Raw genomic sequence first — 24874 nt, forward strand, 5'->3', positions numbered from 1 at the left:
AAGGTGTTGGCAGGGCTGTGTTCCTTCTGCTGACCTCAGGGGAGAATTCATTTCCCTGCATTTTGAGCTTCTAAAAGTGTCTACTTTTTTGAGCTCATAGCCCCTACCTTTATCTACAAAGCCAACTGTGTATGTCTTTTAAGCTCTCCCTGACTCTGACCCTGACTCTTTCTTCCTGATCTCCTTCTTTCCCTTATAAGGACACTTGTGATTACACTGGGCCCATCCAGATAATTATTCTAATATTTCAGCTTGGAAAATCACAATAAAAACTCCAGATATAAGTAATGACTGTAACGGTTAACAGTATAGTGTGTGCGATTTTGTTGTTAAGGCCCTTTTTTGTAGAGAGCATTTGCGAAGTGTCATTGTTACACTTGGGGCTGTGGTTTGACTTGAGGATTTGGCGTTGTTCATATAGTGCCAAGTTATAAAATCAATATATTTTGAGAGCTTGTCATTAATAATTGATTTCAACAGAAGACGTACCTACTATTTTACCAGTAAAGATACTTTGTAACTCTGTTAATTGAACTAAATAAATGATTTTGATCAAAGTTCCTGATGGTTCCCATTAATTACTGTGCTTATCACTATGGTATACTACTTATTGTTTCTAAATTCACAATATTCCAATCAAAGTCAACTTGGGGCTGATTCAAATTGTGACTTTTGAATAATTGTACCATGTTGATTGTTTTTTATTCAAGTGGTTGGATGGTAAGGAAATAGAGCGATCAGAAAGGATTCAGGCATTGCAGAATTTTCCAGTAATTGAACAACAAATCAGAGAGCAAGAGAAAGCTTATTGCCTCAAAAGAGCCAAAGACAAGGAAGAGGCTCAGAGGAACCTGCGGGAAGAGGAGGAAAATGAAGCGAAGGGGAGAAGTTACCCCAGCTTTGAGGGACAGAGGTATGCAGACATCAGTGCTACTTTACGCGCAGCTGAAGTACGAGAGCTTACTTCTCCTCAACTTTGGTTAAAAGCAGCAAACACTTCTCACTTCCCAAAGTGTTCACAGTATCATATTTCAGATGACTGATTTGAAGAGTAAATTGTGATGTGAATTTTGGAGGAAAGAGTGGGAACGTCTCATTGTTTGGGTCAATTCTCTGAGGTTTTCCTTCCTTATGAAAAAAATGCCTTTCCAAGCTGGCAAATTTAATTTGCGTTTAAAATTATCCTTCAGACAAATCTCTCTAAGATGTACAGGAAAGATGAATGAACAGGTGTACTTTGATTTATAATAGTGGGGATATTTTAGAAAAGTTAAATGTAAGTAATATTATTATAAGTCAAATAATTTTGATTGCATCATAAAATATTCTGTTTTGTGAATTATATAATGAATACATTTTAATGTGATTAATAAGCCTCTAAATTGGTCTTTTATACAAGCATGAATTTTTCACACTCATTTATTTTAAATGAATTGCAGCTATAGTCAGTTGATTTGATTCCATATAGTGAAAGCTTTAAATATTTTGAAAACAGAATCTCTTAATCTTAGAAAATTGTAAGATATTTGAGGCATACATAAATGTTTTGAAAATTAATAGACACTATAGTTCTTCCCAGATTTAATAAATATCAATAGTTTACATGTTTGCTTTGGATCTTTTTAAAAATAAGAAATAAAATATCCCCGAGAGTCTATACTGTTTTCCTTTCATCTTCAGTGGGTCTGCCATCCTGAAAGTTAAGTGCGTATGTGGTATATGTGATCCCATCCGTATATATATTTGAAATATATTTACAATGTAATTATGCTTCCTTGAACAAGAGTGGCTGTGTGTATTTTTTTTTTTTTAAGCGTAAACCAGTATCTTTCTACAACTTTGCTCTTCCTTCAGTGCTACGTGTTTGAAATTTTTGCATAGAAAGACAGGTAGAGCTATTGATTCATTCTAACTGGGGAATAACATTCTGCTGGATGAATAACTCGCAGTTTATCCCCGATGGTGATGTTCAAAATATCTGACAGCTGGTGACTCATTGGCCCTGCCGGATCAGAATGTGCACTGGCTCTCCCTGCCTGCATGGCCCTCCTGGTGGAACTCAGCAGGAGATCAGCCCCGGCCAGCCATCACTCATCGGATGGTCATTTAGATTGTTTCCCTGCTTTCATTTCCTTCAGACAATGTTGCACATGTCTCCTCCTGCAGGTATGAAAGTTTCTCTAGCGTGTTCAGCAGAGAAGTTTCCACATCCTCAATTAGGAACTTTTTTTCCCCACTGTATATTCATTGCCCAATTTTCTTGTTTGTTTTTAATTTTTTTAATTCATTTGACACAGAGAGAGAGAGAACAAGCATGGGGAGCAGCAGGTAGAGGGAGAGGGAGAAGCAGGCTCCCCACTGAGCAAAGATCCTGATTCGAGACTTGATCCCAGGACCCTGGAATCATGACCTGAGCGGAAGGCAGCTGCTTAACTGACTGGGCCACCCAGGTGCCCCTCATTGCCCGATTTTCTAAACAGCATTAATTTATATGCCTATAGCAACAGTATAGGAGAGTTCCTAATCCTTGCCAATACTAGATAATATGTTTTAAAACACGGACCAATCGTGTTGGTTGTTAAATACCACTTAATATTTTATTTAACTTGCATTCCTAACATTATTAGTGAGTTTCTGTATCTTAGATGCCTGCTTCTGTTTTTATTGGCTATCCATAGTTGTTCTCTTCAGGTCCTCTGCCTATTTTAAGTAAGTTGTAAGGTTTTTTCCTTATTGATTTGTAGTTCTTTTATATTCTAGGTGCAAATTCTTTAGCAGTTATGTGTTTTGCAAATATCATCTTTCAGCCTTCGAATTATCTTTAATTTTTATAAGTGCTTCTGTTTTATAGAATTCAAAAATAGTAATGTAGTTGTTTATTTTTGTATTTTTTGGACTCGTTTGTGGAAATTTTTCATTACTCCAGTGTCTTATCTGTCTATGGGGAATTAACCTTCGACTACAGTGTGGGGTAGGGTACCAGTTGTTCCCCATCTGGGTAGCCAGTTGTCTGCGCCATTATAAAGATGCTATTCTTCTGATCTGTAACACCACCCTTACCATGTACCCTCTACTTGTGTACTCATGGGTCCATTTCTGGGCTCCCTAGACTACATCATGGATGCACCTTCACATGGTTTTAATATCTGTAGATTTATGGTAAATCTTGATATTTGGTAGGAGGTATTCCTATTTTTCAAATTAATCTCAGCTGTTCTTAGCTCTTTGGTTTTCTGTAAGTTTAGAATCTGCCATTCAAATTCCCTAAAAATCCCTAGTGTAATTTTGATTGAAATTGCATTTAATTTATATGTTAATTAGGGGAAAGTTGACATCTTCCTGACTTTGATCCTTCCTTGCTGAACTTTGGAATAGCTTTCTCTGTTTATTTAGACCCTCTTCTGAGTCCTTCAATAAGGTTTTGTAATTTTCTCCATAGAGGTTTTACACCATTTTTATTAGATTTATTTCCAAGTATCTTGTAGATGGGATTTTAAAATACTCTTGTAATTGGTTCTTGCTGTTGTATAAAGAGACAAATGATTTTTGTATACTGATACTGTATTAAGCAATCTTGCTGACCTTTTTAAAAAGATGTGGTATTAGTCTGTAGGTGATCCTGTGTTTTCTATATAGAAGAACACACTTTTTTTTTTTCAATAAATGGCAACTTTAAAAAAGGTTCCAATCCTTATCCCTCTGCTTTTTTATTTTCTTTATGATGCCTGCTAAGGCCTCCAGTATAGAATGGAATAGCCACAATAAGAGTGAGAATCTGTCTATTTCTGACTGGGAAAAGAATCTTTCCAATTTCTCATCATAAGTAAGGTGTTCACTGTGAGGTTTTGGCAGAGTTAAGTAGGTGTCCTTTGATTACAAATTGATGAAGATCTGTTATCACAGATCCTGGATCTTACGAAGTACTTTTTTGGCCTCTTTTGAGATAGCCATGTTTCTCTGTTAATGTGTTGACTCACATGAATAAATTTTCCAATATTAAGCCATCCTTGAATTTCCAGAATAAATTCATTTTTGCCAGTGGCATATTTTTAATAGATTTCTGCATTCATTTTGCTAATATTTTACTTATAATATTTAAAACTATGTTCATAAGTGAGTTTATGCTGTAATATTCTTTTTTCATTGTATTTCCCCCAGTGTTTTGCATCAAAGTTATAATAGGCACATAAGATGTGTTGGGGGTCATTTCTTCTTCTTGGTTTATACAAGCTCACAGATGTTTAAAATGATCTGCGGCTTGCGTTGAGTAGAGGCCTACAGCTGGGGTTCTTGCAGGTGTCTACTTGCTGCCCCACGGACTGACTGGCTTGTCCTTCAGCCGCTGCTCCTCTGACTGCATTCTGGCTATTTGCACAGAAACCCAGAGGTTCTGGAGGAAGGTCATCAAGATATTGAATCATTGGCCTAGCCAGAGAGGAGTAGGGGGCTACTCCACTTTCGAGACTGTAAGAAGAAATGCCATAAAGATGCCAGGACTGCAGGAAGGGAGACAAGCATCTCATCCCTTGACTAGTTTCTAGCCTCGAGAGAACTGAAGAGATGAGTTTTGTCCTGGAATAGCCTAGAGCAGAAGGGTCAAGAAAGTGGGCATTAATGGCTTCAGTTTTTACTCCAAGCATCTGTCATGATAAGGGTTTGTGGCTATCCCATGGACCAAGTACATACAGTGGAAGGAACTGGACTTGAACTGTCTTTGAAGGGCTGCTGTCCAAGAGAGTGGTAGGATTGAGAGTGTGGGGTGGATGGTCAGTGGCAGAAGCTGAGGCGTTGTCACACATGACCAGCTGGATAGGGAATATGAACTTGGAAGGCTATTATAATGTCTCCAAGAACCAATATATGTGCTTACAAGAGAAAGCCAGTAAGTGGGCATCAGCCCTGGAGAGGGAGCCAGTAGCCAAGGTCTAAGAGCATCTGTCTCAGAAGAGGTATTTGCCTCCTTCTCCCTATCTGTTGTCCCAAGCCCAAATTTCTGAAGTCAGGGGGACCTGAAGAAGCCAGTGAGGTGGGAAACAAGGGGAAGGAGTAGATGAGCAATGATGGGTTGGAGTAGCCTATGCCCCTTTCCCCATGCGTAGGCCAGTCATGAGCTGGGTGAGGGGAGGAGTTTGGAGAGGGAGGGGAAGGGCTTCAGTTAGAATGTAAGTAAAGTTTTATTTAAACTGGAGGCCTTTAATACCTGTAGCTGAGATGGGACTGTGCTTGGGAGGAACTTCAGGCTGTGGGATGTGCTCGGGAGTGGGAAGAGAGTTCTGAGGGCACAGCTTTGAAGGAAGTGGCTGAAGAGCACATTGTTTGTTCATATCCTAATGAGCTCAGTCTGCTTCATCACCCAGCTGTGTGCATTTACATGCATTTTGCTTTTGGAGACTTGAGTTCTTTAGCTGATATTTCTATAGTTTTCCTTAAGTGCAATTATTTTTATGTTTACTATTTTATTTTACATTGTAAAAGATAAAAGTGAACCAATTAGTCACTTTCCAGCAAAACCAAATTCTTTTAACTGAAAATGGAATCAATTATTTCAGTGATGATTACCTAGAATGTTGAAGAATATTATAGATCCCCTTAATAGATTGGCTTTTCAACACCATAAAGAACTATAGCTATATGGCAAAGCATTTGTTTTCAGCAATTTGCATGATTTTGCTTATTAAACTATCTAGTTACATTTTGTAATATATAACAAAGTGTAAGCAGACTCTTACTCTCTGTTCTGTTTATACTGTTTAAATTTCACATTCTAGTGTTTTTGGTCCATCTCTTCAAATAGTATTTTATCTGAAGGTCAACTAAATGAGCCTTTGATGTCATCTCATTTTTCTACCAACAATAAAATGTAACATTTATGAGTACTTAATGTTTGCCATACTTGGTGCTGAAGGCTTCGTGTGGATTTTTCATGTAATGTCATTTTGAAACAGAGTGTATGTTGCAGGGCAAGGTGAGGGGAGAGAATCTCTCAGTGTTTACTATTTGACTGGTATCATTTTTCTTCTGCTAGAGTAGCATCTCCTGAAAATAGTGTCATTGTCTGTGCCTGGCACACAGAAGGTGCTCGATAAATATTTCTTGAATCCACACTGAATTAATGCCATATGCCCCATTTGATGTCACATAGAGACATCGTTTAACTCTCTGACAATCCACAGAACGTGAATAAAAAAGAGAACACAGCACTGTTACCATCTAAAGCTATGACATCAGAAGTGATCCATAAAAGGCCGTACCACCGAAGAGCCTAGATATCTCACTAGGCAATTTTGGAGATAGAGGATCAATAAAGAACCTGGACATAATCTGATCTAATTTGCCTGTTGGAAAGATTTCTCTGAGAGCAGTGTGGAGGATGGAACTGAGGAGTGCCGGAATGGAGGTGGGGTCATTGGGAAGGCCCAGTGGTCCCTGAGTTTGTCTGATCATCAGAGCCTCTTGCAAAATATCATAAAACACAGATTCCTGGGCCCAATCCCACATCTATTGAGTAGAATTTCTGGTGGGAGTCTAGATATCTGTACTCTTCATAAGGCTCCCCAGGTGACTCACGTCAGCCAGGCCTGGGAGCCCTTCTGTCTGATCACTGCAGTGTGACACGTGTTAGATGATAAGGGCTTACCCCATTTGGGGCAGTACCTTTGTCTACCTTGGCTTACATAGGCACTCTTTCAGAGATGTTTTGTCATTCAAAGGTAAGAAGATAACTTATGAAAAATGTGTAAGAGATTTAAGGGGCAGTATTGAGCACAAAACTCCGTGATACCCAGTATTGGTCTTACATGCTCTGGATCTATTTGTTCTTTCCTAGCCCATTTTCAGTAGAGAGCAACTGCCATGTCCAGGCGCCAGAAGGACAAGAAGGGGAATGCAACCAAAAAAAGTCCAAGGACAGTGAAGATGACCTGGAATTCTGGAACAAGCCCTCTTTGTTTACTCCTGAATCTCGATTGGAAACACTTAGGCATATGGAAAAACAGCGGAAAGACCAAGAAAAATTAAGGTATTTAATTTTTTCCTATCATTGAGAGAGATGCAGTGCTCTCCAACGGATTATATTTTCATGACTGCACATGATTTTACTCCTTAACTGCATTCAATCTTTGCTAGCCATCACACATTCACTTTGCTTCGAAGTTAAGCTCCCTGTTGCATTATATCTACTAACATTTGTTAATATCAGACTCCCTTCCTTAGGATGTCATGAATGATGGCATTTTAGGTCGTTTTGTTTGGATGTCTTTAATTTTTTAACAACTTTCAGTGAATCAAATACAATTAGATCAAATACAATCAAATACATTAGAGATAATGATTATCACACCACCGAGAAAAAGGGCAGTTTGTGGGGTAAGTTCCTTTGCATCTTATAATTTGCAAAATTAGAGATTTGTTTCACTGGGCATTCTATTTTCCTAATACAACTCTCTTAGGCACTCCACAGTATGCTTTCACTTTTGAATTGTTTAGATATAGCTTGATGATTTGTTAGAAGCTAGAATGCTTAAATTGTTATTCTCAGAGAGGCTTTTTCAAAGCTAAGCTCTATGTCATTTCATGTCATTGCTCAGGCCTACTATGTAAAATGTGCCACTTATGGAAATACTTCTAATTCCTGTGCCTGGGAATGGGATCATTTAACTCTGATATACCGCTGTCTGCATGGCAGTTATGACAGTGGAGCACAGTGTCTTTCCCTGTGATTATCGACTGAAAGCGAGAACCTAAAAGACTAAAAAAGACTATTAGCAATCACTGCTGCTTTCATGCCATTTTGTTCATTAGCTAGATGATAGGGAGGTATCAAAATGAGAATTGAATTTTAACCAAAATGCTTGTTTATAAAATATGGTAGTCTGTACACAGAGAGGCCACCCCATGCTTTGGGGAGAGCATTGGAATAACAACCGAAAACATGGGCTCACGTGCTAACTCTGCCACTTACTGTCTGTGTGATGCTGGGAATCACCTAACTTCTCATCTGTTTCCTTATCTGCTAGACAGGGATTCTCATCCCTGCCTTAACTCCCCTGCTATGTTGTTAAGACAATCATATGAGCCAATGTGTAAAAGTACTTTGCAGACTTAAGAAAGTTCTGGAATGAAAATTTGACATTTTTTTTACAATATGTAGTATCTTTCCAACATATATGCAGGGTACATGCATATATACATATCATATTTATATATGTGTGCATAGATAAAATGTATATATATTAAAGTATATTGTGTAATACATTGTATTGAGCCTGAAACCAGGAAACATTTTTTTCTTCCCTAACAGCCTAAAATAAAGTACAGCTAAACTGGATAGAAATCCAAGTCACTCCATACAGTATGCGGTAGTGTACTCAGTCCCCCAGGTCCCTGGGACGTTTGCCTCTCCTGGATGTCCCTTAATTGTCCTGGGTCATGGAGAATAATGCAGTGCATGGACATATTAACTTATTGGACCTGGGGACCCAGTTTAAGATGCAGAAAAATGTGCATAAATTTACATTTTAAAACAAAGATAACTGATACAAAATCTGTATTAAAAGAGTAGAAATTCAAGGCAAAGAATTGCCTACAGTTCCATTTACTAAACACATTTTTCCATATGGTCTTCCAGAGCTTGTCCATGTATGCCTTAGGAAGTTTGTATATATCTTCGGTAATGTTTAAATAGCTAGAACTTACGTTCTGCACTTTTCTTTCATGCTATCCCATGAATCTTTCCTCTGTGAACCATTTCTTTTCCTCTTGTCTGTACCTCTTTAGGTAATGAGTGTTAACAGGTTGGGATCAATCCCTCTACAATTGTATATATCATCTCTGCAAATGTATGATTTGGGATCTTAAAAAAAAAAAAAAAAATGGAGGGGCACCTGGGTGGCTCAGTCGCTAAGCATCTGCCTTTGGCTCAGGTCATGATCCCAGTGTCCTGTGATCCAGCCCCACACTGGGCTCCCTGCTCCACTGGAAGCCTGCTTTCCCTCTCCTAGTCCCCCCTGTTTGTGTTCCTTCTCTCGCTGTGTCTCTCTCTGTCAAATAAATAAATAAAATTCTTAAAACAAAACAAAAATGGACTTATATTTTATGAATTTGTATTCACTAAATACATCATCAACATTTTCCATCAATTTTTTGAGCAGTAGATAAAGAGCGAACACATTTTTTAACAGCTGCAAACTCTTTTATAGCATGAATACCACAGTGGAGCCCATGACTCCTCCACTGATGGGCATTCATCATAGTTCTGGGGTTTTGCCACTGCTAAGACTGTGACAAACATCCTTTTACATAGATTCTAATGTATTGGCATTTTTACTTTTATAGAATACAATCTACTTGGCATTTTAAAAATGATCATTTTAACTAAAGCAGAGGATGTATACACAAACGGAGAATTGACAGTTATCTGGGTAAATCATGCATAAAGTAGACTAATTTAAATATTCATGGATATTTCACAAAAAGTAGGGATTCCACCACCCCCGCTTTTTAATTATTTGCCAAATTGTCTTGGTCACATTTTTGCTTTACAGATATAGATGCAATCATCCAGAAATCTGGTTTGATTATCAATTCCCAGCATAACATTAAAAGAATGGGCTTCATAACAGTGAATTGTTGATGTATTCACAGATACCTCATCAATTTTTCTTTAACTGTTTCACAAAAATATTCCTTTTTCATTCTCTTTATTTTTCTCTCTCCCCATTGCCCCTTGTTCTATCCATCTCCAAACCAAGTGAAAAGAAGAAGAAAGTGAAACCACCCAGGATTTTGATCACTAAAGATGGGAAGGCCTTGAACGTAAATGATCCCAAGTACGTGAGACTAAAGAGATACTGTAAGAAGCAGAACATTTGGTGGTGGTCATTACGATGATTTTCACTTGCAGGTTTGCCGTGTTGAGAATGTATCTTAAATGCTCTTAGCAAGCCTGATGAGCCTAATAAGAATGTCACTGTGCGTATATTTGAAAGCAGAGCATCTATGATGTTTTCAAGTACATAATGTTATATTTTATTTTCTTGGCACTCCAAACGTGATCTTGACATATGGAAATCTTAGTTATTTATGTATCCCCTGAAACTTTGGACCATATCCGGTTTTCTGCCTGAAAATTCCAAGTGAATTATTCTTATGTTTATTGATGTTTAAAGCTCTGCCCTGAACAGGCTGGCTGGGACTATGGTACCTCTCCTGTGTGTGTGTCTGCTTTCCACTCTGGGATATGTCTCCAAAGCACTGGGGGGCTAAGGAAAGAATCTGATATAGATACTTCAGTGACATTAATTAGAGAAGCAAAATATTCAAACCAGAAATCCTCAGGTCTAATAATATCTACCCTGTCTGGCTGTCTTAAAAGTTAAAACTAGAAAGAAGGCCAATAAATAAATAAACAGATAAATAGATAAATAAATAAATAAATAGCCTTTCATAGCCAAAATACAGACCCAAAAAACCTTTGGACTAAATCTCGTTGGCTTCATTTCATTGCTCAAAGGCTGTTTGTTTCCCTTTCATTTTCTATGTCAGGCCCAGGAGAAAGGGACTGTCTTGATCATCCTCAGGCGTCATTTATTCTGTCTGCCTGGCAATCTTCTGTGACAGGCAGTATTGTTTTTCATGGGTTACAAACCTGAGCTTGAGAGAGGTGGAGTGACTTGCCCAAGCTAATGGATGGTGTGTCTGGCTTGCTCATGCTAAGCCAGTTCTAGTGACTTCCATGATCAAGCTTATATCTGCCACACAACACATCCCTTCTTTATCCTGCAGAAGTTAATGTAGCATAAGACACGATGTCAGGCATGAGGATATGGTAGTGACTATGACAGGTGTCCACATTCATTGAACTCTGAAATCTAGTTGGAAGGCAGTCTCCCTTCAGCCTATGGCAGGGCCTGAGGGAGACTCTCAGACTCTCTGGGCCCCTGGTGAGACCACCTCTCCTCACACCACACTCACCACTTTACCTGCCCCTACTGCTAACTCTATTTAGGGGATCCATGAAGAACTGAATACCTACCACCTGCCCCTACTACCACCTACTTTTCATCCTGCCATGGTCACCCTTCCTCCCCCTCCTGGGTCATCCGTCACCTCCCAGAAAGTTAGTCCCTTATGGCTCTGTACACCTCTCCGTCCACCTCATTCTCTTCCTCCTCCCTGACCCCTCCTTCCCTGCTACCATGCCCTCTGGAACTCGTGCCTCATCAGCAAAGCCTCTATCCTCAACCTTTTCTCTCAGCATGACTTTTATCCTCTTTCATGAATGGAAACTAAGGATTCTGCCTCTACAGCTGCCCTCCTTATTCTCCCTTATGACATCTACCACTAGGAGAGTTGTACCTCTTAGCCACTTTCAGACCATTTTTTCTTCCCTTCCCCAAATATTCCCAGACCCCTTAGAGCACAGGCCATCTGGATATACCACCCTTGTCTTTCTGCAGTCGTGGACTACTTCTGCTCAATCCTTATGCTTACCCTCCGCCCCACTCACTGCAGAAGACTGTTGCACGCAGACCAGTGTCTTTGTCTCTGCCTTTCCTCCCATCGTCAGTCATGTGACTTCACCCTCCATGTAGACTACCCACCCCAGCCTTGGCCTTTCTGGCCCTCTACCACCTCACTCCCTGCCATCATTTCCCCTGCAGTCCAGCCACACAATTCACTTTTATTCTCAGATTTGCCATCATCTGTATCTCTTCCACCTCTGGAATCTTCCCTTGAGTGTCCCGCTGGGCACCATCCCCTATGCTCCTGGGGAGCTCTCTGCACTCCAGTAATCACCTGGCCCATGAAGATCAAGAATCATTTCATCTCCTGGCTTTCTGCCTGCCCCCTGCCCCTCTTATTCTCCCCTTCTGTCACTCTGCTGTGGTTTTATGGTCCGTCACAGAGATTCGCTCTTGACATGATCTTCAACTCTCTTGTCCTTCTTTCCTTCCCTCCTCATCTCAACCCCACTTAAATCAAACATGCCTTCCTGAACTTGCCCTCGTGCATGCCTGGAGGAAAACTCCCAGCTCACTTGCTGGTCTTACTGGAAATCTACTACCCTGCACCTCAAGTGGACTTCCGGTGGTCATACTGTGTTTTGTTGGTAATTCACTCCTGCAATCTCCCATAGGCTGCTCTCGCCCCTTTTGTTCCCTTCTTACTTCCATTGTGTGGTCCCAACTAGGGAACTGATTTCTTACTCCATGGAGAAAAAGAAGCAGTTAGAAGTTTTCTCATCCAATTTATCAGTGTCTCTGGGTGTAGCACATATTCTCTGTTCTCCTGCTGCAGTGGGTGAACTTCCCCTCCTGAGTCACTCTCTCTGCGGCATGCTGATCCCACCCCTCTTCCTGTCAACGACTTGCTTCTGCAAAGACCCCCTTCTCTTCTGTAACATTTCTCTCGCTCCTACTAAATCCACTCATCAGTTTACAGACACTGTGATATCATCCATCCCAAAAAACAAGAAAGCTCCCTTTCTCTAGTTCCCCTGGCAGCTACCATCCTATTCCTCTGTCCCCACTTAGTAGCCAAGCCACTTAGATGCTCGACTCAGTCACCAGCTCCTCACTTCACTCTCCTCGAAACCATGTCTGCATATTCTGTCACCTAAAACTTTTGTAGTCACATCATTTCTGTATGTTCGCAACGCTTCTGTGTTCTGTGTTTATATCATCTCTGTGTTCAGTGTTCACATCGTCTCCATGTTCCATGTTCACATTGCTTTTCTGTTCAGTCACATCATTTCAAATCTCAGGCTCTATGTACTTGACCCAGCAAATTTGACCAAATTGATCATTACCTACCTTTTTTTTTTTTAAAGATTTATTTATTTTAGGGGCACTTGGGTGGCTCAGGTCATGATCTCAGGGTCCTAGGATCGATCCCACATCAGGCTGCCTGTTCAGCAGGAAGCCTGCTTCTCCCTCTTCCAACCCCACTGCTTGTGTTCCCTCTCTTGCTGTCTCTCTCTTTATCAAATAAATAAATAAAATCTTTTAAAAATAGGTTTATTTATTTATTTGACAGGTGGGAGCGGCAGAGGGAGAGGGGGAGAGAGAATCCTCAAATAGACTCCCCACTGAGCACAGAGCCTGACACAGGGCTCCATCCCAGGACCCTGAGATCATGACTTGAGCCACTCAGGCACCTCCATCATTACCTTCCTTCTTCTAGCAGTTTCTTCCCTTTGCTTCTGATTCTTAGACCTTCCTACTTGCTCATCTTCACAGGCTTTTCTGGACTCTCTTTGTGATGTACTTAAGCGCTCCCAGGCCAACTCCTCAGCTGCCTTCTTATTTCACATTGACGCTGTGGGGCTCTCACCAAATTCCTTGGCTTTAAACACTATCTTTACATTATAACCAGACCAGTCTCTTCCCTGAACTCAAGATTTGGACGTTTAATTAGCTATTTGTCCTCACCATGTGAATGTAAAGTAGGTATTATAACTTTACCATGACAGAAACAGAAGTCCTAATTCCCATGCCCACTACAACTTTCCCTCATAACATGCTTGTCCCCCAGTGTTCTCCAACTCAGTAGCAAGCATCCCCCATTTAACAAGACCAAAAACCTTGGATCCATCCTTGATTCTTCTCTCTGGCATTTTATCAGTGACTCTATGATCTCTTCCTTCAATATTACCTGAATCCAACAGCTTCTCACTAACTCCATCCCACCATCTGAGAACCTGCCATCTGCCTCTTGCAGTTACAACAGTTTGCCAAGTAGTCTCTGTGGCTCTTCTCCTGGTCTCCTATAATCTCTTTGTTCTGCTGGGTGAAGATGAAGAGAGGGAGGAAAGGGCACACACGCCCTCTCTTTATGGAAATTCCTAGAGAGCACCATACAGTGCTATCCTTCGTGGAGCTAAATCCCATGACCATATCCAGCTGCAGGGGAGGCTGGAGAGTGTTGTCTTTATGCTGCATGGCATGTTCCTCATTAAAATCACGAGTCCTATTACTATGGATAAAGGGGAAGTGGACCGTGGGGAATGAATAGCAATCTCTGCCATAGAAAAACTCTCTGAAATTACCTTTCCAGTGATATATGAAGGGAGAGTTCAAGTTGGCTGGCTGGACAATTGGGGAATAAGCAATCAAGTCAGAGGGGCCAACACATAAGAAAGCTCCTGAGAGGAGATCACAAATGCATGGGTCATTTGAGCAACTGAAGGAGTCCTGCATGGCTGGGTTGTTGAAAGCACCAAGAGGGACGGCCACACACAGACATTCTGCTGACAGTCAAATCGTTCCAAACAATTTAGCTTACATTCTTTAATATTGTCGTATTATGTATTTTATGGAATAATATGACCAGTGAAGTGCTCAAAATAAATCAACCAAATAATTCTGAATGGTGTGTTGCTACTATGGAAGTTATACCTAGGAAGTTGAAAGTTATAAGACTTGTTTGTTTGTTTTTTTTTTAAACTTTATTTATTTATTCGATAGAGCACAAATAGGTAGAGCAGCAGGCAGAAGGGGAGAGAGAAGGAGAAACAGGCTCCCCGCTGGAGCAAGGAGTTTGATGAGTTTGATCCTACGACCCTGGGATCGTAACCTGAGCCAAGGGCAGACACTTAACTAGAGGTAGGACTTTGAAATCCTGCCTCTCCAGGCTCATATGGCCTCTTTCCCAGCTGGGTCAACCTTTCTGAACCTTTGTTTCATCATCTGTATGGAGGTGATAGATCATGGGCAGTGTCTTAGCATTTTCCAGGGCGACGCAAAGGTCAGCAATGAAAGGAGAAAAAGAAAGATTGCAAGGAGAAAGAAGGAAGACAGGACTATTTAAAACAGAAGGGATGGGGTGCCTGGGTGACTCAGTCAGTTAAGCGTCTGACTCTTGATTTCCACTCAGGTCATGATCTCAGGTCCTGGGATTGATCCCTGCACTGGGGCTCTGGATCCACCGTGGAGTCTACTTTCCCTCTCCCTCTGCTCCTCCCCCTACTCATGCTCACTTGCTCATGCTGTCTCTCTCTCTCTCTATCTTTAAAATAAATAAAATCTAAAAGAAAAAAAAAAAACAAAAACAAAGAAACAAACCAAAGGGATAGAATGCTGGATACAGGGAGGCAAATACAACATTTACTTCCCCATAAATAATTACAGTGTTTTAGCTTGCTTCTAACAAACTTGAATGAAATAGAAAAGAAAGCTTTAACCACCAGATGTCTCTGTGTCTGCACCAATGCTAATTTTTTTGTTATTTACCTTAGGATTCTCACACATTAACAATGTAAACAAATAATTTGTGAATATATTATAGGCTTCCGTTGAATTTTTTAAATAACTTAGACATTTTATTGTTCACCTACCAAAATAACTTTGTCATTGGAGGTTATTATAGAATTATTACCAGTTTACTTTTGATAATGGAGTGGGTTATCTATACAATATTGCTAAAGACATCATCTTTCTTCCCTTCAAACGGATTGTTCCTTAGACTTGACTTCTCCTTGAAAGATGATGACAAACATAACCAGATCATCTTGGACCTTGCTGTCTATAGGTAAGGACATTTTATTATGGATTTGTTTAATGTCATTTCTTTCTGTTTTCGTACTCAGTGCCATCTCTTGAGTTCTGAAGTATTTTGAAATGGAGTTTTGTTTGCCAAATGAAGACGCCCTTCTTTTTTTTAAGACCGAGAACATACTGTAATTTTAAAAAGTGTAAAAATGAAAACAAAAGCAGAAGTAAATAAACCCACAATCCCAGGGCTAAGAACTCTGTGATCTCTTCTTCTAAGGCAGAGTTTAAATAATTCTCAGAGCTTTGCTGCTTCCTAATGCTGATACCGCAGACCCCCTCGGCTCTCAGTACTGCCACTGTACTTTTATGTTCTCTTTTTTCCAAAACACTTTGATATAATAGTGAGCATCAGGTGATGCCCCCCACCTTCCAGTCCCACCAGGTACTGCAGCTACTACACAGGTAGGGGTACAGCCTGCAGCTTCTTTATCTCTAGCAGACAACTTTTTCCCCAGCTGTGTCCTACTCTGCCTCATTCCTTAAGGATTTTAGATTTTGGCTCACTGCCCTTCATGCTTCTGACTTCAGTGACCACTTATGGAGTCTTTCTAATTCTCCAGCTCTTTGGGACCCACCAGTGCCTTAGGACTTTGCTCCCACGCATCCTTCTGCCCATGCGCCTTCACACTAGGCATCCACAAGGCTTGCTGCCTCATTTCCGGAGGGCCTCTGGTCACCATCCATCTGATCTAAGACTGTGCCTATCCCTGCCCCAGCACTTCCTTCCACCTCTCCTGCTTTTTGATTTCTACCTGACCAACAATATATTTACTTGTATTTTTAAAAAATGTGTGGGCAAGGCGGGAACTTTGTTTTGTTTGTTCCTCCCTCCTTGTCTCTCCAGTGCCAACACCAATGCCTCACACCTGGAGTGCTGTGAGCTCAGGAATGAATGAATGCTTGAGTGATGAATGAATGAATGCCTGTCATGGGAGCCAGAGGACATTTACAAGCATGAATGATAATAAAGTCCCTTCTCTTTTGAAGACTTTCTTTGTGTGCTCTATCTTATCCAATCTCCCAGTAAACCCAGTGGACATTTTATGAAGAACAGAGGGATTGTTATCCTGAAATTATCTAGAAGGGAGTGAATTTCCAGAGGGTGAATCTTGTAAGAGTAAATACAGTAATCAGAGGAGACAGAAGGTGTACTCAATAGGCCAAGGGCCAACTCTTTGTTTTTTTTCAATTGTAATAAAATACAGGTCACTTAAAATTCACCAGGTCAGCCATTTCAAGTGGACAAAATTTGGTGGCACATAGTGACTTCACCAGGCTCTGCTGCCCTGCCAACATTGAGCCCCAGGACATTTTCATCACCACAAAAAGGAAACCCACACCCATTTCCCTTCCCCCTGGAAACCACGAGTCTGCCTTCTGTCTCTGTAGATTTGCCAATTCCCGGTACTTCATATAAGTGGAATCACTTATGCCTCTGTGTCAAGTGTTTGGGGTCTGTCTGTGTCGTAGTATGCCAGAATTTCCTTCCTGTTTGTGGCCGAGTAATGTTCCATTGTGTTGCTGGACCACACTTCTGTACATCCATTCACCAGTACATGACATTTGGTTGTTTCCACTCTGGCTCTTGTGAGGAAGGACTAGTTCTTGTGTGTTCCTTCCTCCTCATGCTGAGACACCCCATTACACCTCCTGTTAAGTCTTCTGTCCCTGGCACTGCCAGCCCACCTGCCTTTAAAAGGCTTGTGGCTCTTCTCCAGCTGATCCCTTGTCTTCTGTCCCTGCAGCAACCTAAGCTCCCTCTCTGTTGTGTTTCATTAAACATTCTGTTTCATCCTTCTAAGTCCTTTATGTGTTTAGGCTGTATTTCCAGAGCTTAATGAATGTGTACCCCTTTCTCTTTGTAGCTCTCTTGGTTCTTTCATGTTCAGTCCTCACATGAAGACTTTCCCCATCCCCCATCATGTACTTTTTCAAGGAGTGGTGAGATTTCTCCTGTCTAGGTAGTAAAATCCTTCCCTTCCCATGATTCTGTCTGAACTAATGACACTAAAATTCCTTGTTAGCTTCATTGGCACATGGATGTATGAAAATTAAGTTCATTCATTCATACACATTTCCTGTCTTTATCCAGCAAATATCTATGGAATACCTACTATGTACCAGGCATGGGGAGACTGTAACAGGCATGTTCTGAACACAGTCCCTGCTGTCCTAGAGGCTTATGGCCCTGTGGGGAGACAGACAATAAACAGGCAAGCCTCTAATAAGTAATTTCAAAGAGAGAAGCATCCTGTACAGGAAGGGCCAGAGTTCAGGAGCGGAGACCAACAGTGTGTGCAGTCTGGTGGTCAGCAGTGTTGGGGATGGTCACTGAAGCTGGTGACATGAGCTGACATTTGAAGGGTGAAAAGCAGTGGTCTCTGCAGAGAACCAGCAGAAGATTATTTCAGGTGGAGGAAACCAGCACAGGCTAAGACCTTGGATGTAGGGGCAGATGAACACTTTAGGCAGCTCTGTACACGTGGGCAAGTAGATGCGATCCATTAACAGAGTAGATACTCAACATGAGGTTTTAAGAAACCTTGCCTAGGGGTGCCTGGGTGGCTCAGCGGGTTAAAGCCTCTGCCTTCGGCTCCGGTCATGCTCTCAGGGTCCTGGGATCGAGCCCCACATCAGGCTCTCTGCTCAGCAGGGAGCCTGCTTCCCTTCCTCTCTCTGCCTGCCTCTCTGCCTGCCTGTGATCTCTGTCTGTCAAATAAATAAATAAAATCTTAAAAAAAAAAAAGAAACCTTGCCTATGCTTTTTACTGTTACAGAAATTGTTATTAAATAAAATAGAACCATGCTATGTTCACCCCAACTCGGCACTAGGCACTCAGCCTGCTTCTTTGCAGCAATCTTAGAGGACAGGCACTTCGCATCCTCTTTTCCAGAGGAAGAACCTGGGCTTAGAGCAGTTGAGGAATGTGGTCCGAGGAGCAGGAGGGGGTGCAGACCCTTCCTCACACTCATGGGACTGAAGCCTGTGCCTGTAGCCCTGGTCTCATTCTACCTGCCTTAACGTGTGTGAGTTTTGAATCATCCCTGCGTTTGCTCATGTTTGCGATCAGTATTGTTAAATGTATAACTCTACGATGTCTGATTATTTGTCTAAAGTGAGATGAAGCCTGACTCCTTCACTCGTTCCTCAAGTCGAGGAGAACTGTCACCCCGATCCTGGGACCACAGCCATCGATGGAAGGCTGTGTTTGTTCAGCAGGAGGGGGCTTCACAGGGAGAAGCAGAGCTGGTCTTCCAGGCAGAACAGCTGCAGGGGAGGGAGAACAGCTCAGGAAGCAGGAGCGGCTGGTTGCAGGCCCCAAGCGTCGTGGATTCAGCGTTCCTGGCTATTCATGTCAGGCGTAGGGGCTTAAAATAAAATATTCATGAAAGAACATGGCAAGCTGTTTTTTGCAAACCTCTGGTGTTTCAGGCCGCAGATATTTTTAGGTTAGGGGCAATCAATGCCAAGAGTACTTGTGGGTCTAAAAATGAAATTGCTGATATATTGAATTTCCTTTGGTTTAGGGATTAATGTAAGACTTAAGACCTGTTGAGCAGGGAAATTGGAAGCTTATTTTATTTAAAATGATCCCGGAAATGGTAGTTTTTATTTGCACTTCTTTTAACTTAATGTTTTTGAAAATGGTAAGATTTGGTATATTTCGTGTTGCAGGTACATGGACACCTCTTTAATCGATGTTGACGTACAGCCAACTTATGTCCGGGTCATGGTCAAAGGAAAGGTGAGCGTGATGCAGTGGACTGTTAGTTTCAAAAGCCAAGCCTCAAACTAAGCTAGGTTGCCTTGAAAATTGTTAACATAATATGAAAAGAGAAGAAAAGAAGCCCAATCAGAGAGCTGTTTTTTACACATGATTTTACACAGTGGGAATGGTATACAGCAAGATTAGTTGTCGACTAACCACTGTGTAGCTCCATAAAATTAACATTTTTAATTTGTATCTATTGTGTTAGTACTTCTTTCAGAGCTGATAAGGTGGTTATATGTGTGATAGCTTGTGCTTGAACTTAGATTCAAATCATATACCCAATTTAAATTGTGAGTGATTTCATTTATCCAACTGTAATTTTATTATTTTTGAAATAGTATTTTTTTTAAGAGAGAGAAAACAAGCAGAGGGGAGGTGCAGAGGGAGAGAGAGAGAGAGAATCTTTTTTTTTTTTAAAGATTTTATTCATTTATTTGACAGAGAGAGATCACAAGTAGACGGAGAGGCAGGCAGAGGGGGTGGGGGAGCAGGCTCCCTGCTGAGCAGAGAGCCCGATGCGGGGCTCAATCCCAGGACCCTGAGATCATGACCTGAGCCGAAGGCAGCAGCTTAACCCACTGAGCCACCCAGGTGCCCCGAGAGAGAGAGAATCTTAAGCAGGCTCCACACCCAGCATGGAACCCAATGTGGGGCTCAATCTCATGACCCTGAGATCATGACCTGAGCCAAAATCAAGACTAGGACGCTTAACCGACTGAGCCACCCCAATGCCCTGAAATAGTATTTTTTGCTGATTATGAGCATTCAGAGGAGTCATATGAAGGCGTTAAAGTAAAAATATGTTGATGGTTTATGACAAGAAGTTTTATCTATAAATTCTTCACTATTAGCCATGTTAACATAAATGGACCAGTGACTGTTTCACTGTGATTGATGACTGTTCTTTGGACCATTTATTAAAATAGGTTAAATACTTCATGCATATCAAGCATCACCCAGACATTATTTTTTTTTTCTACTAAGTCTAAGCGTGTTTTTTAAAAAATGGAATGGAGAGGGGCACCTGGGTGGCTCAGTGGGTTAAAGCCTCTGCCTTTGGCTCAGGTCATGATCCTGGCGTCCTGGGATCGAGCCCCGCATCGGGCTCTCTGCTCAGCAGGGAGCCTGCTTCCTCCCCTCTCTCTGTCTGCCTCTCTGCCTACTTGTGATCTCTGTCTGTCAAATAAATAAATAAACAATCTTTTTAAAAAGTGGAATGGAGAATCTTGAACTGGTACTGAAAATACCTTTTGAAGTAACCCTCTCATGTAATATGCCCTCCCTCTCTGGGACACTTCCTGTTTATTTTCAGCCATTCCAGCTTGTCCTTCCTGCAGAAGTCAAGCCTGACAGCAGTACCGCCAGACGATCTCAGACGACAGGGCATTTGGTGATCTGCATGCCCAAGGTAGGCAAGGTCACTTGGATCAATTCAGGTCTGGAGATATTGGTTCCTGAAGGAACTTGACCTGTCAGGGCTAATAAGACTTCTTTTGGTTGAAACAACCAGAAAATCTACTCACCTCGGCACAGGCAGGAGAACCAGGACTTGTGTGAACAGAGAGCTGAGACTAGGACGCAGGTGGGACCTTCGGGGGCTCATCCTGCCATCACTCCACCAGTGGTTCTTGCCTCTGGAGCCAGAGTGTTGTGGGGAGTTGGGGTGTGTAAGTCCCATTGTTCTTCCAAGGGGGGCAGGCACCACCAGCACACCTATTACACAGGCATCGGTACTTTTAACCATAAAGAAGTGTTTCATCTCTTAGACATGAGAAGGCAGGGGAAGGTCAGGGCCTTTCCAATATGTTAGCTGGCTTCCTTCCTGAGAGGAGCATGAGTAGCCACTAGGGTGGCATGCTTACTCGTCCTCACCTTGCATGAAGACAGACAATCAGAGAGTCAGGGAAAGACAGAGAGAGAAGCTTTCCCATCACTATGGAATGGAAGTTCCTCTGGACTAATTAGTCACTTTAGCTGACACACCCAATTAAGTCTTGATTAGCTTAACCTTAGGCAATGAAACCAATATCTGGCCAAAGGGATGGTAGTACTTTGGTTTCTATTATTTTATATTTGGTTACTGTTGTCTCGTTCCATGACCCGGGGTGGGGTCAGCTTTGCCCCAGCACTCAGGTTTCAAAGGGGAAGAGTAGAGAAGCGGTCAAATGAGGCTCTGCTCTTGCAGGAGAACAGGAGAACAGGGGCAGGGTGTCTGCCACTGAGAATAAACTCGATTAACCAATAAGTTTCTATAATGATTTATTAATTCTCCCTTTTCCCATAGCCAGATTTGTAACAGATTGATTATGGGTAATCAATAATGCATTTTTAGTCCAAGTCAATAAAACAGCAAGTACAATTTGCTATCAGGCAGTAAAATAACAAACACAATGGTCAGAATCACATTGTCCTTGGTGACTACAGTGAATTAAGGAAGTCGTTGCATGCTAATTAGAATAGCCTATAGGGGAGTAGAAGAGATAACTTAATTACCCCAGTGCTTTGATAGACACATTTGTATGACACTATGATCAGTAATCTCTCTTGTTTTTTTGAAACTTCTATTCTAACTAAAACACCAAAGATTAAATGATAACTGTTATTTCCTAAAAGAAAATCAAGATCTATGATTTATGTGCCTCCTGCAGGGTGCCAGGCGATTGATGAGAAAGCCTCCTCTGTCCCTGCTCATGAATCTTTTAAATACAAACAGCCTCTGTTTCCATTATCCTTTTTGTTTTTGTATCTTTCTAAATTTGTCATGTTAAATACACGTAAAAAGTATAAAAAATAGCTCATTAAAGAAAAAATTCTGCAAGTGTGTGGTTGAAAATGAGATCATTTACATAGAAGAACTCAGAATGGTTCTGTTTTTTTTTTTTCTCAGTAATAAACTATGAATAACATTTTCCCTTAGAGGTGCATATATTTAAGGTTTTAGACTACTATGCTAAAGTAACATTGATGTTATCTCTGTCATTTCATTTAAATTATTAATTATTAAGTTATTTCCTTTTGTCATTCCTTTATATATTGCTATCATTATCACATTTATTTTTAAGATTTTATTTATTTGTCAGAGAGTGAGAGAGCACAAGCTGGGGGAGCAGCAGGCAGAGGGAGAAGCTGGTTCCCCGCTGAGCAGGGAACCTGATGTGGAACTTGATCCCAGGACCCCGGGATTATGATCTGAGCTGAAGGCAGGTGCTTAACCACTGAGCCACCCGGGCACCCCATCATTATCACTTTTAAAAGGTAGATAGGGGAACCCTCTTGGTTTCTCCACATCCTCGCCAACACCTGTTGTTTCCTTGCTGTTGACTTTAATCGTCCTGTCAGGTGTGAGGTGATATCTCATTGTAGTTTTGATTTGCATTTCCCTGGAGGTAAGTGATGTTGAGCATCTTTTCATGTGTCTGTTGGCCATCTGGAAGTCCTCTTTGGAGAAATGCCTGTTCTTGTCTTCTGCCCATTTTTTAATTGGAGTGTTTGTTTTAGGGATGTTGAGTTTTACAAGTTTTATTTATATGTATATGTACATACATATTGGATACTAACCCTTTATTGGATATGTCATTTGCAAATATTTTCTCCCATTCTGTAGGTTGCCTTTGAGTTTTGTTGATAGTTTCCTTTGTAGTGCAGAAGCTTTTTATTTTGATGAAGTCCCAATAGTTTATTTTTGCTGTTGTTTCCCTTACCTCCAGGAGATGTGTCTAGTAAGAAGTTGCTATGGCCAATGTCAGAGGTTACTGCCTATGTTCTCCTCTGGGACTTTAGCTATTGAATCACTAAATTGCACATCTGAAACTCAAAGATAGTGAAAACAACCTTTGGAGAATAATTTCTTGTCCCAAATTAGTTGGTTTTCATTTATGAATTAGATATTTGCAAGGACTATAAAGTTCAAAGAACAAAAACTTTCTCTTAAAAATCATCGAAAGTTAAAAAGCCAAAACTCTAATTTTATTTACGCTTATTATCAAAAGTATGTGTTACTGAAAATTAACATCTCCTAAAGACAGAAACTTTTGAAGTACTGAAGTTCATGCCACTGAGCTATTTATATGTCCAGGCTTCTTTCTCACTTACTGTAGAATTGTGGAGTCTGGCCTGCATTATATGATTATTGAGGCAGCATCTTGGAATTTTAAAGCATTTTGTAAAAATCAGGTAAACACTTCAGTACAATTTTGATTTGTTCATAAAATAGAATTGCTAATACTTAACATATTAATAACCCAGTACTTCCAGAAATCTCTACTGTGGCCCTTCAGTAGTTTTTAATATTCAGATATTCTAAATGAATGAAAAGATCAGATTTGATATTTAGTTGTCCCATTTTGTGATAATGTTTGTAAAGAACACTGCAAAGAGCTGACCTGTTTGATTGTGTCTGTGCTGTGATGATTCTGGTGTGTTTATTTGGAAGTTTAAGAATGAGCTTTGTATATATTTTCCAAGGACATAACATTTAGAATTGAATCTACAAAGTGCTAAGATATTTCTTATTACACACCTCCTTCAGCATTTTGTCATAGATGTCAAACTGATGTGTTTTTTTCTCCTTTCTTACTCCTAAATGAGGCTGGATCCATGCAGACCCAGTGTTTTTAGCCAAGTTTCACCAAATCTGCCCCCTACCACAGGGGTCACGGTGACATTTTCTGCTGCTGACATGCCAGAGGGTTCTCTCAGCTCAGCTCTGCATTTCCAAGAGTCTTTCCCCTCATGCTATCTACGCCAGATGCTTTCCAGCATCTGCCACTGAGTCCATATCCTGTGGATTGATGTGATTAATACACAAATATCACAATCCCTAGCACACTGCTAAAATTCCTCTGGCTCCACCCATCATCTCATGCTCTAACTTGTGGGTACTGTGTCTCCCAGAATGCCATCCCCAACTCTACCTCCTCCACCATGACTTCAAAGGTTGATGTCTCAGCCAGCACTAATGAGTGGGATAGTGGTTGAGAACACAGTCTGGCTCTCTCAGAAGGGTAGCATCAGGCAGTAAATAGAAGATCAACTGCCCAGGTAACAGTGGAGTAGGGAACATTCTGTTTCATCGGGTTTTTCTCAGTTCTGTTCCACCGTCTGGTGGCATTTCTTTTTATTCACTAAACTAAATAAACACTGTTTTATTCACTAGTCTTAGCTCTGGGGAGTGAGTGGTGGAGAGAATCTTAATTCCAGTGTGTGTGGCCTCTTATCACATTAGATGTATCCAGTCAAGAAGCATGGCCCCTGGGTGTCATCTATCAACCAGGAACTCACTCGTTTTTGGAGAAGAGTTAGTAATTCCTTTTTCAACAGCAGCCAGAATGATCATTTTATAATCTATGTAAGTCAGACCAAGTAACATTTCCCATTTCATTCAGAGGTAAAGGCAAAATGTCCTGATAACCTCCCCCTGCCATTATCCTTCTGACATCATCTTCTTCCACTTCACCTTCCGGTCATTCCAGCCACCTTGGCTTCCTCACTATTTTACAAATATGGCAAGCCTCCTTCTACCCCAGGACCTTTGTACTTGTTGTCCCCTCT

The 24874-nt window shown here is 41.1% G+C and overlaps 1 protein-coding gene across 4 annotated transcripts in view; it reads left to right on the forward strand.

Moving 5' to 3' along the window:
- The window catches only part of DNAAF11 (dynein axonemal assembly factor 11), a 72562-nt gene that overhangs the window by 23295 nt on the left and 24393 nt on the right, over positions 1–24874 (forward strand). For 2 of the 4 annotated variants that reach the window (XM_047728120.1, XM_047728121.1), the window contains exons 5-10: positions 711–913; positions 6827–7018; positions 9750–9827; positions 15463–15528; positions 19228–19297; positions 20637–20732. In XM_047728120.1, the coding sequence (XP_047584076.1) occupies positions 711–913; positions 6827–7018; positions 9750–9827; positions 15463–15528; positions 19228–19297; positions 20637–20732 (705 nt within the window). Of the gene's footprint in view, positions 1–710; positions 937–6825; positions 7019–9749; positions 9828–15462; positions 15529–19227; positions 19298–20636; positions 20733–24874 lie in introns of all 4 variants that reach the window. The other 2 variants (XM_047728124.1, XM_047728122.1) reach the window with 2 other exon arrangements.

The sequence above is a fragment of the Lutra lutra genome, chromosome 4, assembly GCF_902655055.1.
Source record: "Lutra lutra chromosome 4, mLutLut1.2, whole genome shotgun sequence".
NCBI classification, from domain to species: domain Eukaryota; kingdom Metazoa; phylum Chordata; class Mammalia; order Carnivora; family Mustelidae; genus Lutra; species Lutra lutra.